Below are 13,731 nucleotides of genomic sequence, written 5' to 3' on the forward strand. Positions count from 1 at the left end.
ATAGATCGTTCATTCCTTCATGAATCCAATGATGTAATGCAAATGTGTCGTCATATCCTGTTGTTTCAAAACGTGAAAGCCTTCGGTATGGATATAGTCGTTAGTGTCTGTATTTATGGATCTACATAGACGAAACACTGATTATCAGATACCTGAATTATCATTAAAATAGATATGTATTATACAAGAAACACCTCTAGCTTTGCTTGCAGCGAGGCTTTTATTTTGAAACGTGTCAGCAGGATGTCGGTTGTTTTTGAGTGTCTTGTTAGAGGAGTTTTCATTGAACCTGCCAAAGCAGTAAGAGAGGGGAGAACGGGTACCCGCATCCATTGTTATTTTACTTTCATTTTTTTCTTCTGGATGACAACATCCCATCTTTGAACGAGACCATTAGAGCGGACTACCCACCATGTCTGTTGAGGAGGAGAGGGGGGTAGTTCGTGTCAAAGTCAAGGTGAGGAATTTTGGGGAGCGAGCGGCAGGTAGAAACCCCAACCACACACACACACACACACACACACACACACACACACATCAACACGGCGGGCAGGATGAAAACACAGTAACACACAGCGGTCCTGTCAGGCCACGAGTGTCTGGTTTCACGTCTAACGTTATCGTTCGTCTGTCGTGGGGAATTGTTGTTTGTTCATCAGCCCTAGTCTTCACGTCCGTCGCTTTTTCTTCGTTGGCATCTTTGTTGTTTACGAATCGTGACCGCATCATAAAAATATGTTTTACAGTACAGTACGATCAGAACAATTATAATTACTATATTATTTGAATTATCATGCGATATTTTCGTGAAATATATTTTCATTTCGAAGTAACGGTTCAGTTTTTTCATCGTTGTTGTTTTTGTGTCCAAATGTAACCGTTTATAAACGGTCTATAATTAGATGCTTATTTGCGTAAAAAAACTTGTCGCACAAATACAGTGGTCAGCATGTATAAGTACACCTCTGACATATCTTTTAAAATTATATTTTTAATAGGAAGCTATACAGTATTTGTGCTTGTACATTACATTAGTCAGTGCTGAAGCCAATCAGGAGCTTATCTAACAAAATAATTTACGATGACTGTCCAAAAACTAGTACACTGAAATTTAAATGGTATAGAAAAATATTAAATACAATTTTGTAAAAGAAGAAAAATCAAGAGAAACAAATATTTGAAAAATTGAGTTGACATTTTGTCAATATTTTGCATGAATTTAATTGTATTATCTTTCATGTTTAGTGTCTAAATAGTATTTTAATAAATATATATGTTCTTTAAATCTGTTTTTTTTTAATGCACCAAAATACATTGCCTAATTTCACTGAGAAATGATAATATTAATTTTCAAAATGGGGAGAACTCAATTATGCTGAGCACTGTATATACCGCTGACTTGCTTGACCGTGAGTCATATTTGCTCTGGAGTGTCACATGATCAACCTGAATCCTCTTGCTTCAGTATTTCAGTCATTTCTCGGGTGTTCAGTCAGATTTAACGTATACAAAAAGTGTTGTTTATGCTTTTGAAAGCTGTATGGCTGTTGTTTCAGATGCAGGGCTTTGAGAACCACTAAAATAAAATACAGAGCCACTTTATAAAAAAAAGCTTTATTCCTCTTCTGCTTCAAGATCAGTAGTGTCAATATAATTCAACAAAGGTTTCTATGTTTTGTAAAAAGATTTTAAAGACCCTTTTAATGAAAACCATTTTTTTCCCAACTTTAAACACTAAAAACTGTCTTTTATCCATCTGTCATATAAAGGTGGAGATGTTTGTTTCCACTTCAGGAGAATAGGCCTCCTAGCCAATAATGAGGAGAAAGCAACAACGTTCTGTGTTGTTAAAGACAAATTTGTCCCAAAAAAGGAGTTCCGAATACTGCTGTTAGAGGGTTTGGAGTGACTGATATGTTAAAGTTTTTTTTCAAAAGTGTCAAATATTTTAGACCAAAACATTGTTAATCTTGGACATGATCAAAACATGTGTGTGTGATTTGCTGTAGATTGTTGACCCTTATTACAAGTATTAATTCTATTTGGTGTATTTTGGCTAATCTGGCATTAGTGTGGTGTGCTCTGTAAAAATTCTTGCATTGCATTAAACTGTGTCGGGCACATATAGAAGAACTGTGTACAAAATTGAGTATATAATCCCCTTCTATTTCACTGATGGTGATCCATCTGTTTCTTTAAGATGGCTCTTTCACGTGCAGAATTTAGGTCAGTGAATTTTCAGTTTAATCACAGTGAAATTTTGATTAATTAAAGAGCTCCTGTACGACACCTTTTCTTGAGTCACTGTTTTTGAGAGGTAGAACAAAAGCTTAATTGTCTTTAATTTTAAAGTCTAGAGATGACCATTATTTTAAAACAAGTTTTCAAAAATTACATCTGTAATATTTTGTTTACATTCTGTAAATAAATACTCATTTAAATTCTTTATTTTGGCCTAAAATGCTAGTCTGTTTAGTACAGAGATGTCCAAACTGGGCCTTGCGGGCCAAAGTTGGCCCATGGTAACCTTTGATTTGGCCCACCATTCCAACTGATATGAGAAGGAGAATGAATGGGACCTTTGGGGAGAAAAAGCTCAACTTGTGTATTTGGCATTTTGTAATAAAAAAGATTTTGTTTTTACTGACAATTTAATATATGAAGGTCCAATTCAGTTTTCATTAGTGAATGTGGCTTTCTCAGTAGTCATTAAGATGTTTCTGACGGTGACCCATGTTTAGTCTGTGTTGTTATAAGGACTGAACAATATATCGTTTCAGTATCGGTACTGCACTATGCGTACCCGCGATAGTCACATCACAGGATGTGCAATGTCAAACTGGTATCATAAAGGACACATTGCTACATTTGAAAGCACTAGTGATTTGTCATTGCAATGTTTAACCATAACAGTACCAAAACATTTATTATTTATGTGTGTTTTAAAGGCCAGTGACTGTGTGGGCATTTTTTTAAGTCAGTTTAAAATATACTGGCATAGAAAATTATGCTTTCAACTTTAAGAAAGATGAATTGTATTTATGTAAATATGCAATGGAAACTACAATGTTATTTTACATTTTGTTATTACATTTGATAAACTAAATGTTGCTGAAAATTACACTGAGCATTTTATTTGTAGCATATCGTTGCTTTACTGTATTTATCAATGTTTCTGATTGATTTATTATGATGCTCTACCTTATAAAATCAGCCCAGTGTATCTAAAATTCTGAATACCTTTCGATTAGACCTATTCATTTCATCTGGTGAAATTATACTCAATATCGCAATATATATCGTAGAAAAATAAAGTATTTCAATGTCAGTGTTTTCCAATATTGTGCAGCCCTAGTTGTTCTCCTTAATGAAATTTTTTTTCTGTAAATGAAGGGGGTAATAAATATTAAAATACCACATTCACGATTTAAAAGTTATAGTAAATAAAAACTAAATTAAACAAGTTAAAAAAATGAAACAAATAAAAGAAAAATACAACATGACTAAAATAAAATTATATGTAGAAATAAGTTTTAAAATATTAATAAACAATGCATAAATAACAGTATTACGTAGAACATAATCAATGCAAATTAGGTTACTCCATTGTGTTCTTGTTGAAGGGTATTGGCAAGTAGGAGTGCAGCGATACCGGTATCTGGTATCGGGAGTTAAAATACTTGTATTGTACATGAAATGCTGATACCACTCAACAGTATTTAACTATGTGGATGTGATTTGATGTCCTACCTGACAATGTCTTAATGCATACATTTATGTAATATATATAAATAGTTTAGTCCTTATAAATAATGCATTTAAAATACATTAATAGCAATACTATTGAAGAATAAACCGAATACACAATATGGTCCTTTGAGAGTATACGTATTTGTGGCAGTATTTCAAGATAAAATTGCTTAAAACATCTTAATATTTTACAGAAAGTAGTCAAAGTTTGCATAATCAACTATTGATCTTATCCACCCCAGACCCAACCCTATAGTTAAACATTATATAGCCTACTTTTTGATTACCCATCTCGCAAATTAATGACAGGACCGCACATAACAGGGTTTTATGTGTCCCCAATATGCAATGTCAAGAGAGTGACTCCATAAGGTATTGTACACTTCACACACTTGATTAGGTAATGTGTGAAGTCGTGGACACGTGTCAGTGGAATGCAAGGAATAATTATCCTTCAAATGTCCATTCTTAATTGGTGATCGATAAGGTCTATTGATTTACAAGGTTATTAACAATGTGTGTGTGTATTTTTGGCTTGGAACAGCCTACAGACAAAAACTTAACCTCCTTTCAAATCATTGAAAACAAATCTAAGAAGTATTGGAATCGGTACTCTGTATCTGCGAGTATACAAATTAAAATACTTGTACTCGTATCGGTTTGTAAAAGGTGGTATCGGTTCATCCCTATTGGCAAGCATATTTTACTGCCCTTTGAGAGCCTTAATTCTGTTGATACTTATGAAAATTGTTTTAAACAAGTATATCCAAGTAAAATTAACAAGTTAAAAGTTTCTCTCTCTCTCTCTCTCTCTCTCTCTCTCTCTCTCTCTCTATATATATATATATATATATATATATATATATATATATATATATATATATATATATATATATAAACAAATAAACTTATTTGACATTGACAAAAAAGTAAAATAATTAAACTAACACCAAAGTAACGCTGTAAAATATCAGAAACAGAAGACTCAAGAATAAATATTTCTGTTACATTTATTAATTGGGATTAAGGTTTTGTATCCTGTTTCCAGAACTAAAGTGTCAGTGGTTTCAGATGGCAAACCAAGTCACAATGTTTTGAATAATACATAAATTGAGGCTCAGTGTGATCCTCGACAGATGTGCTGCAGTATGCCCCGCTTGTGACAAATGACCTTGTGGCAATGTTTTAGCACATGCTACACCAGAACCCATTTCCCACGGCTGTTTGCAACACAGACAGATAGTCAACAGGCAATTAATCCACCTGAATAAATAATGTGCCACTTATTCAGACCATTTGCATTTCAGAGTATAGATCAATTAGCCCTTTAGGACCTAAATAATAAATATGCATATGTAATACAAGGAATGTGTCTGTTTTCTTTGTCTTTCTAAAATCGTAGTGTTACTCCATACTTTCTCTTTTTCTATTAAATTGCAGAAGTGCGAAGGGGTGCTGCCGGTGGAGTTCCGCTCCTTTGCTGTAGATCCCCAAATAACCTCATTGGAGGTGTTGCAACATATCCTGATTAGAGCCTTTGAGCTCAATGGGTAAATGTGAAATAGCCTATTTATTTGATTTAAAAATGGTAAATATATTAATAATGGTAAATTCTTAAAATTTGCAGCAATATTTTCGCATTATTATGTGTTGATTTAATGTAAAAAAATATACCACAGACAAAAGTCTTTATGATATATTTTTGTTTCTCCTAGACCCAGACATTGGGTTCTGTAACTTATAAAATAACTTTTAATTTCAATTTTTCACATGTAACCAAATAACAATTAAACTCATTAGTATTGATAGTCCATTTTCTTTGGATCTCCTTAGGAAACGCAACTTTGGGATCAGCTACTTGTCTCGTGATCGTGCTGGTGTGGAGGTCTACGTGTCTCTTCTGTCTGACTGGGATTTAGATGCTGCATTTGTCAGTGCAGCAAAGCCTTACCTTCAGCTCAAGATGGACATCAAACCATCAGAGGACAGTGAGTGATTTGTAGATCCTCTAGTTTGCTTTCACTTCTTTATGAGATCGCCAAATTAATTTATTATTCACAAACCAATCAACCAAACTAATTGATAATTTTATAGGTTTTTTTTTATTCATTTCAGATTATTAGCATTATTTTAAAACTGTATGTATGCATTTGGAGTGTCTTTCTAATTTAAGTGTACACTTATTGGCCACTATATAAGGTAGACCTTGCTAATATCGGGTTATAACCAACTTTGCTGGAAGCATTTCCTCAGAGATTTCCGTTTATATTGACATTATAGCATCACCCAATTGTTGAAGATTTCTTTAAAGCGCATCCATAATGCAATTTCACATCGCGCTGCATCCCGAATGTGCTCTGTTGCATTGGAATCTTGTGATTGCGGAGGCTAAGTTTAGAGATCCCATTGTCATGTTCAGAAAAGCAGTTTGGTATGATTTAAGCTTTGTAACAAGGTGCATTATCCTGCTTGGAAGCCTCTGTTTGCTGTTATTGCTTGACAAGGAGTGGCACCGGTGTGCTCTTCTGCTGCTGTAGCATATCTGCTGCAACTCACTCAATATTTTCTATTTTTCAGACCATTCTCTGTTAACCCTAAAGTTGGAAGTACATGAAAGTCCTTTGTAGGTCAGCAGAAACACTATGATTAGCCATCTAGCATCAACAAACATGCTACTTTCAAAGTGATAATAACATTTTGTTCTAATTATGATGCTTTACAGCAAGTTTAACCTATGAAGTGGCCAGTGAGTGTATACACTACCTGACAAAAGTCATCGCCTATTCAAGTTTTAGGAACAACAAATAATAACTTGACTTGATAATTTGGTATCCTTCATTTGGAAGTGGCTTATATAAAAGGCAAAGGCCTCTAGATTGCGCTCATTGATTTTTAATTTTTTTAATTAGGACAGAAAGGTCTGACTTTGCTTAAAAGTCTTGTCACTTAACAGAAATGATGTACACTGTAAAATATAAAATCATGGTGCAGTGAAAAAAGAATTAATATTGTGTATGACTCCCATGAGCTTGGAGGACTGCATCCATTCATCTCTGCAATGACTCAAATAACTTATTAATAAAGTCATCTGGAGGCAAAGAAATCATTCTTGCAGGACTCCCAGAGTTCATCAAGATTATTTAGATTCATTTTCAATGCCTCCTCCTTCATCTTACCCAAGACATGCTCAATAATGTTCATATCTGGTGACTGGGCTGGCCTATCCTGGAACACCTTGACCTTCTATGCTTTCAGGAACTTTGTGGAGGCTGAAGTATGAGAAGGAGCGCTATCCTGCTGAAGAATTTTCCCTCTCATGTGGTTTGTAATGTAATGGGCAGCACAAATGTCTTGATAGCTCAGGCTGTTGATGTTCCCATCCACCCTGCAGATCTCTAGCACACTCCCATACTGAATGTAACCCCGAACCATGATTTTTCCTTCACCATTCTTGACTGATTTTTGTGAGAATGTTTGGCCCATGCGAGTTCCAAATGGTCTTTTGCAGTATTTGTGATGATTGGGATGCAGTTCAACAGATGATTAATCTGAAAAATCTACCTTTTGCCGCTTTTCCAAATGATCAACCAGATGTCAAGTTTTTATTTGTTGCTCTTATAACTGGGATTGACAACAGGACTTTTGACAGGTAGTGTATATAATCTTACATGTTGTATGGTACATATACATTTTTCATGTAATTAAAAGTATTGAGTGGATTTTCTTAAGAATGTACATTTTCCCAGTACGTCTAGAAGATTAGAAGATATTTGGCAAAGGAATTATTTTACAAAGATTTCACATTAACCTTCAATTAAACATGAATGAAGTGGTTTGTGGTTTTTCAGAAACACTGTTGAAAATTGAAATCCATTTATGAATTTGAGGTTGGAGCAGTGAAAACAGCCTGTCTTTTGAGTGTTCTGTTGGTTTTGGATGTTGATTGTAAATATCTTTTTTTGTATATAAATCCCTAAGTGCTTCTTTAAAATGTATGTAGTCTGGAAAGCTGCTTTTTTTGTAATTATCCCCCCTCCATATTTATCCCAAGGTCCTGTTTTGGAGGATTGGGACATAATCAGCCCTAAGGATGTGATTGGATCAGACCAGTTACAGGGAGAGAAGAGGTCACTGGCGTCCGCTGCACTTCCTTTCACACAGTCGCTGCTTTCCCAGGTTACTCATGATGTTCTTCACCCTGTCAGGCTGCATTTTTTACTAAGTGCCTGTTGCATTCGGTCAAGTTCACAGTCTGCTGAGTTCATGCTTTAATTCATGGCAATTAAACAGTTGAAGGATATTTCTGGTGTCCTTGAAAGTCAAATCTTATTTGCTCTTGCTGCATTGTACTGGAAAAAAACCCTGATTAACTTGGTTGAGAATAGGATTATTTTGCATATCCTTATAGATGGATAATTTAGTTTCGGGAGTGTTGTGGTTGAAATGATTGTTTCTAGCTTTCTATCAGCCAATACCAAAATTCAGGTAGAAAAATTTGTGAATAGTTTTTTGCATTTATCTATTCCTCACTTTTAGGTGGGTCGTACTCTGTCGCGTGTGCAGCAGGCCTTGAGTTGGTCCTATGGAGAGGAAGTGAAACCATTCAAGCCTCCCTTAAGTGATGCTGAATTTCACAATTACCTGAACAGCCAAGGTCAGCTGAGTCGACCAGAAGAACTCAGACTTCGTATTTATCATGGTGGAGTTGAGTCATCCTTACGCAAGGTAACCAGACTGGCTTACCATTCATTATCTGTTATATGAAGGTGCCAACGAGATGCTAAAGTTGTTGTGATTGGTGTTTTAATATCTAACCATTTTTAAAAACTCATGAAAACAATATATTTGCCCAATAATTTGTATTTGTATTAGTTAAATATCATCATCTTTTTCATTCCTTTTCACATTTCATTTATGTATTTTTGTGACAGGTTGTTTGGCGGTACCTTCTCAATGTGTACCCAGATGGTCTCACAGGGCAGGAGAGAATGGATTACATGAAGCGGAAAACGAGAGAGTACGACCAGCTGAAGAGTGAATGGACAGCACGAGTCAGTTCAGAGGAATTGGAGTTTATTCGGGGAAATGTTCTGAAAGATGTTCTTCGAACAGATCGAGCACATCCCTACTACGCGGGCTCAGAGGACAGCCCACATCTAACCGCCTTGACAGACCTTCTCACCACTTTTGCTATTACACACCCACAGGTAAACATGCAGTTACACCCTTTGATCACACAAGGATTTGTCTATACCTCTGTGAAAAACAAACTGTCCTTGTTTACTTTCTTAGGTGTCTTATTGTCAAGGCATGAGCGACATTGCCTCGCCAATCCTTGCCGTCATGGACAATGAAGCTCATGCCTTTATCTGCTTCTGTGGCATTATGAAACGACTTGAAGGCAACTTCCGCCCTGACGGACAACTTATGTCCATTAAGTTCCAACATCTCAAGCTGCTTCTGCAGTATTCAGACCCAGAGTTTTATTCCTACCTAGTCTCGAAAGGTGCTGATGATCTGTTTTTCTGTTACCGCTGGCTTCTTTTGGAGCTTAAGCGTGAATTTGCTTTTGATGATGCCCTTCGAATGCTGGAGGTCACCTGGAGCTCCTTGCCACCCGATCCCCCTGAGACAGAGGTAGAGCTTCTAGGGCCAGCGTTTGAGGCAGATCAGTCTGATGGCTCACACAATGTGGACATGGAGGAGATGGAAGAGAAGCAGACCGAAAGGCAGAGGAGACGTCATATGCTAAGGCCATCTCGAGAAGAGGCAGATGGTGAACGTAACCTGGTCATGGAGGAGGAGAGAGGTCCTCGGAAGGAAGGCGAAGGAGAGTATGATGTTGAAAGCATGGTCAGGAATGACATCCCTGCTCAGCCTCCTTCATTTGAGAAGCAGGGGAGTTTTGGAGAATTCAAATACTATAATGGCCGTACTGAGGACAGCTTTGAGGTGAATGAAAATGACTCATCTGATCCCACATTATCTCCAGTGCAGTTTCAGTCAGCACACTCCACGCTGCCATTCTCGGTCCGCCAGTCAACAGAGGAGAGTGAGGACGACCCAGGAGAGCAGGAACCTCTTATCAATAATCTTACACCATCATCTCCTGGACAGAGAGACTCACCTAATGGTCAGGCAGCTTCCCCACTGTCAACTCTTCCTTCCGGTCTACCAAACTGGAAAAGTAGCTCCAATCAGTCATCTAATTCTGCATCCAGTTGGAGAACAGCATCTCCTGATGCCTTGTCAAAATGCACATCCTCTTCTTCTAGTGGAGAAAAAGCCTTGTCTCCTGATAAACCTTCTGGGGGGTTTGCATCCTCGCAACCTGTATTAAATGGAACTGGGGCTCAGTCCCCATCAGTGGTTCCAGGGAAATCATTACTGGCATCTCCATCACAAGGTTACAATCATTCTCTTCTCTCATCACCTGTTTTATCCTTCGGTAAGTCCCCGTCTTTGCCCAAGGCATTCTCCAGTAATCTCCCCTCACCCTGCAGACCTACTGGGTCTGGCGTAAGTTCTCCAAACACAAACAAGCCAGAAGGAGGTGGAATTAAGCCCTGCTCGCTCCCCCCTCCCCAAGAATTTGGGAAAGGGAATCCATTTATGCTTTTCCTTTGCCTCTCTATCCTTCTAGAACACCGTGACCACATTATTAAAAACAGCCTGGATTACAATGAGCTGGCCATGCACTTTGACCGACTGGTCCGTCGCCACAACCTTGGGCGCATTCTGCAGCGAGCCAAAGCCCTCTTTGCAGACTACCTTCAGAGTGAGGTATGGGACTCGGAGGAAGGGGACGAAGTCAGCTTGGACTCCCCAACCACAGCAGCGACATCCCCCCAAACTCCCAGCACTAGGCCCCCTTTCCTCAATGTACAGCCCTCTCAGGGTGCCTTCCCAAACTCAACTTATAATCTGGCAAATACCATTCCCTCTCCAACAACTCCCATTGCCCTCTCGCCCTCTGCTTCCTGATTCTGATCTGTAGTAGCTCTTCTCCAGAAACCCAGAATCACCTTGCCGAGTCACAGGATACCTTTGTGCTTTACACATGCTTTATTGAACCTGATTTGCTTTAACAACCAAAGCTTAGTGACTTAGCTTACTTTCTCATTTTGTCTTTATCCCTTTCCAATTTTTCAAGTCAAGCCCTTTTATTGTACTGTATTATTTTTAATTGCACTTTATTATCCTTTAAAAGGGCAGGCCAGTTAGTGTCTCATTTCATTATGTAAATAACACTTTCAAAAGGCACATTGTGGACACGTAAAACCTGTTATAGTAGCTTCACTTTCCAGAGACAAAGCAACAAGATTGTTTTTTTTTTTCGTTGTGTGCAATATTTACTATAGATGAAAAGGGTCTCTTCGACTTCTTCAGAGGTTATCGTGACTTGTTGTAGAGAGGAGAATGTTTACTTAAGCTTTTGAGATGAAACCCTGGGAAATTTATTTCTAAGTTTATTTGACATTGCCAGCAGCAACAGTATGCATATCAGCATATGGTATGCAATGTCAGTTGTGCTTTACACAAACCCTAAGCCTTGACTTTTCATTTGTTCATGACGTTTGACAAGACATGAAGGTGCTGATGCATTATCCAGTATCCCATTAATGTGAAACCTTCAGTTGTAGAAAAGGTAACATTCAACCCTAATCGTAATTTGATCTCTGAAATACTAGTAGAACTCTCCTCCTTTACAGTGTGTAACATCTATTTGGCCCAAGTTGTGAAACTCCTATCCAAATGGAGAATGGCTGGTAATTGGGTGTTTCTCATCCTGACCATTGTTGCGGATATGCCTCATTTCAGTAAATTAGCCATTTTTGTGTAAATATAATTTAATTGCCTTCATCCATCTTTGTTGCCATAATTTTGTCTTCAAAAGGCAACAATCAAGGATCCCAGCTGTTATAAACAAAAAACATAAGTATTACAAAAGTGTTTAATGCCTTTAGCAGAATGCTTTTCATTGGAGATCTTGTAGACTCTTTCTGTTTGTCTTAATACCAAGTGTTCTTTTATTCTCCCTTTTCTAAGTGCTACAATTATAAACCTGCAAATGGACTGAAAAAAGGCCTTTCCTGGAAAGAGGAACAGTTATGATTCCTGTTCTGCAATGTGTATAGGATATGTATGTTGATTTTAATTTGGTTCTGTATGATAGTATTTTGCTCATACCCTACGGAGAGACTTGCTAGACTGAATGCTTGCAATACTCCTATTTGTATAATAAATTCACTGAATATTCATTGATCAATGATAATTATTTTATAAATAAATAAATAAAAACTGTTAAACATGCACAATCGCCTCACAGCAAGAAGGTCGCTGGTTCGAGTCTCGGCTGGGTCAGTTGGCATTTTGGTGTGGTGTTCTCCCCGTGTTGGCACTTGTTTCCTCCGGGTGCTTCGGTTTCCAGACATGTGGTATATGTGAATTGGGTAAGCTAAATTGACTGTGGTGTATGTGTATGAGTTTGTGTGGATGTTTCCCAGTGATGGGTTGCAGCTGAAAGGGTATCCGCTTTGAATTTATGCTGAATAAGTTGGCAGTTTACTTCACTGTGGCAAATTAATAAAGAGACTGAGCCGAAAAAAATTAAACAAATGAATGAAAATGTTAAACATTACAAAGCCCCAAAACGCATTGATTTAAGGTGATCACATTAGTCTTTTTGTTCTGTGGAACGTCTCATACTGCCTTGATTATGTATGTTAAAAAATGTTTGGTTAGTTATGGTGGCACTACTTTTACTGCAAAAAGCCATTTGAGCATATAATAGAATGACTACAATATTCATGTAGTAAAACTGGAATGGATTTATCCTAAAGAGAGTAATAATTATTTAAAAAATTATAAACAAATAAAATACTAATTGTTTCCGCCCGGTTTCGAACCGGGGACCTTTCGCGTGTGAGGCGAACGTGATAACCACTACACTACGGAAACGGTTATACGTGTAATCGAGGGCGGGGCTTAAAAATACGTATACATATGACGTATGCGCTTTTTAAAACATCAGGGGTAGGGAACACGTGTATTCACAATTAATTTTGGCCTTTAACAAAAAGACAACTGACAAATACAGTTACCTCTGTATTTTATACAGACACATATACTCTGTTTACTCAGACCTTGTATTGTGTGTTCCTTGACAGTAACAAAATGCCGAAACCCGGGATCGAACCAGGGACCTTTAGATCTTCAGTCTAACGCTCTCCCAACTGAGCTATTTCGGCTGGTAATGTACACTCGTAGAAATGCTTTCTCGTATCCATACGTAGCGACCACGGTGACATCAGATTCTTTATATAATTTGGCGTAATTCTGCAAAATGTATGGCTTGTCGTTCAAACACTTAGCCTTTTCGATTGCTTTAAATGTTTAGTGATTAAACGGTCAAGACTTCCGTAGAGCTAATTTCAAATGCTGCACCGCCCTCTAGCGGTCGAATCTGTAGTTACCAAACCTCGCCGAAGAATTGTCAACTATCAACTTTCGGAAATATTCAGGGATCTCTTGACTAACATTCTACACATTTTACCTCCAACTTGCCCCTATTTAATCATCCTGCTCTCAAAAATGAGCCGCCTCATTCGTACACGGACGAAAAGGTGGAAGTCTAGAACGGGTAAGTTACAGCCGCGGCTACTTCATGTAGGATCTTTTTTGTGACTTGATTGGTAGAATGTTATTGATTTAAATCACTCTGTGGGCAGGTCGGAATGAGGTACTGTAGCAATATTTTTTGTTACCAAACAAATGCGACCGCCAGAGAGCGGAACACGACTGAGTTTAGTATCCATTCTATTTAGAGTCACGTGGTTCCATGTATACTCGTCGGGCCAGTGGCGCAATGGATAACGCGTCTGACTACGGATCAGAAGATTCTAGGTTCGACTCCTGGCTGGCTCGATTCATTTTTTTTTACCTGACTAACCAGGTTTATAAATGTAACTTCAGAAAACT

At 37.7% G+C, this 13,731-nt stretch overlaps 1 protein-coding gene and 3 non-coding genes across 5 annotated transcripts; 2 read left to right on the forward strand and 2 right to left on the reverse strand.

Moving 5' to 3' along the window:
- Nucleotides 1–130: 130 nt before the first annotated feature.
- tbc1d25 (TBC1 domain family, member 25) lies at nt 131–12,011 on the forward strand. 2 transcript variants are annotated; one of them, NM_001128236.1, is made up of 7 exons: nt 131–457; nt 5,191–5,300; nt 5,584–5,738; nt 7,802–7,926; nt 8,287–8,475; nt 8,682–8,957; nt 9,043–11,999. In NM_001128236.1, exons 1-7 carry the CDS (start codon nt 413–415, stop codon nt 10,732–10,734), a joined length of 2,592 nt encoding a protein of 863 aa, NP_001121708.1. In that variant the 5' UTR covers nt 131–412; the 3' UTR covers nt 10,735–11,999. The 2 variants fall into 2 exon arrangements, with proteins under 2 accessions (NP_001121708.1, XP_087119561.1); XM_087263435.1 differs by lacking the exon at nt 5,191–5,300 and having other exon boundaries at nt 283–457; nt 9,043–12,011.
- Nucleotides 12,012–12,638: 627 nt separating this feature from the next.
- Nucleotides 12,639–12,711, reverse strand: trnav-cac (transfer RNA valine (anticodon CAC)). Its single transcript has one exon. It is a non-coding gene; the product is annotated as a tRNA-Val (tRNA).
- Nucleotides 12,712–12,928: 217 nt separating this feature from the next.
- Nucleotides 12,929–13,001, reverse strand: trnaf-gaa (transfer RNA phenylalanine (anticodon GAA)). Its single transcript has one exon. It is a non-coding gene; the product is annotated as a tRNA-Phe (tRNA).
- A 603-nt stretch (nt 13,002–13,604) lies between these two features.
- trnar-acg (transfer RNA arginine (anticodon ACG)) lies at nt 13,605–13,677 on the forward strand. The gene has a single exon. It is a non-coding gene; the product is annotated as a tRNA-Arg (tRNA).
- The last annotated feature ends 54 nt before the right edge of the window (nt 13,678–13,731 follow it).

This window comes from Danio rerio, chromosome 8, assembly GCF_052040795.2.
Source record: "Danio rerio strain M-AB ecotype USA chromosome 8, GRCz13ab, whole genome shotgun sequence".
Classification (NCBI taxonomy): domain Eukaryota; kingdom Metazoa; phylum Chordata; class Actinopteri; order Cypriniformes; family Danionidae; genus Danio; species Danio rerio.

Coding starts and splice junctions, on each gene's coding strand:
- tbc1d25 (NM_001128236.1), top strand. CDS start 413: ATGTCTGTTGAGGAGGAGAGGGGGGTAGTTCGTGTCAAAGTCAAG. Junction 5,301..5,583: donor AGAGCCTTTGAGCTCAATGG/GTAAATGTGAAA, acceptor GGATCTCCTTAG/GAAACGCAACTTTGGGATCA. Junction 8,476..8,681: donor TTGAGTCATCCTTACGCAAG/GTAACCAGACTG, acceptor TTTTTGTGACAG/GTTGTTTGGCGGTACCTTCT.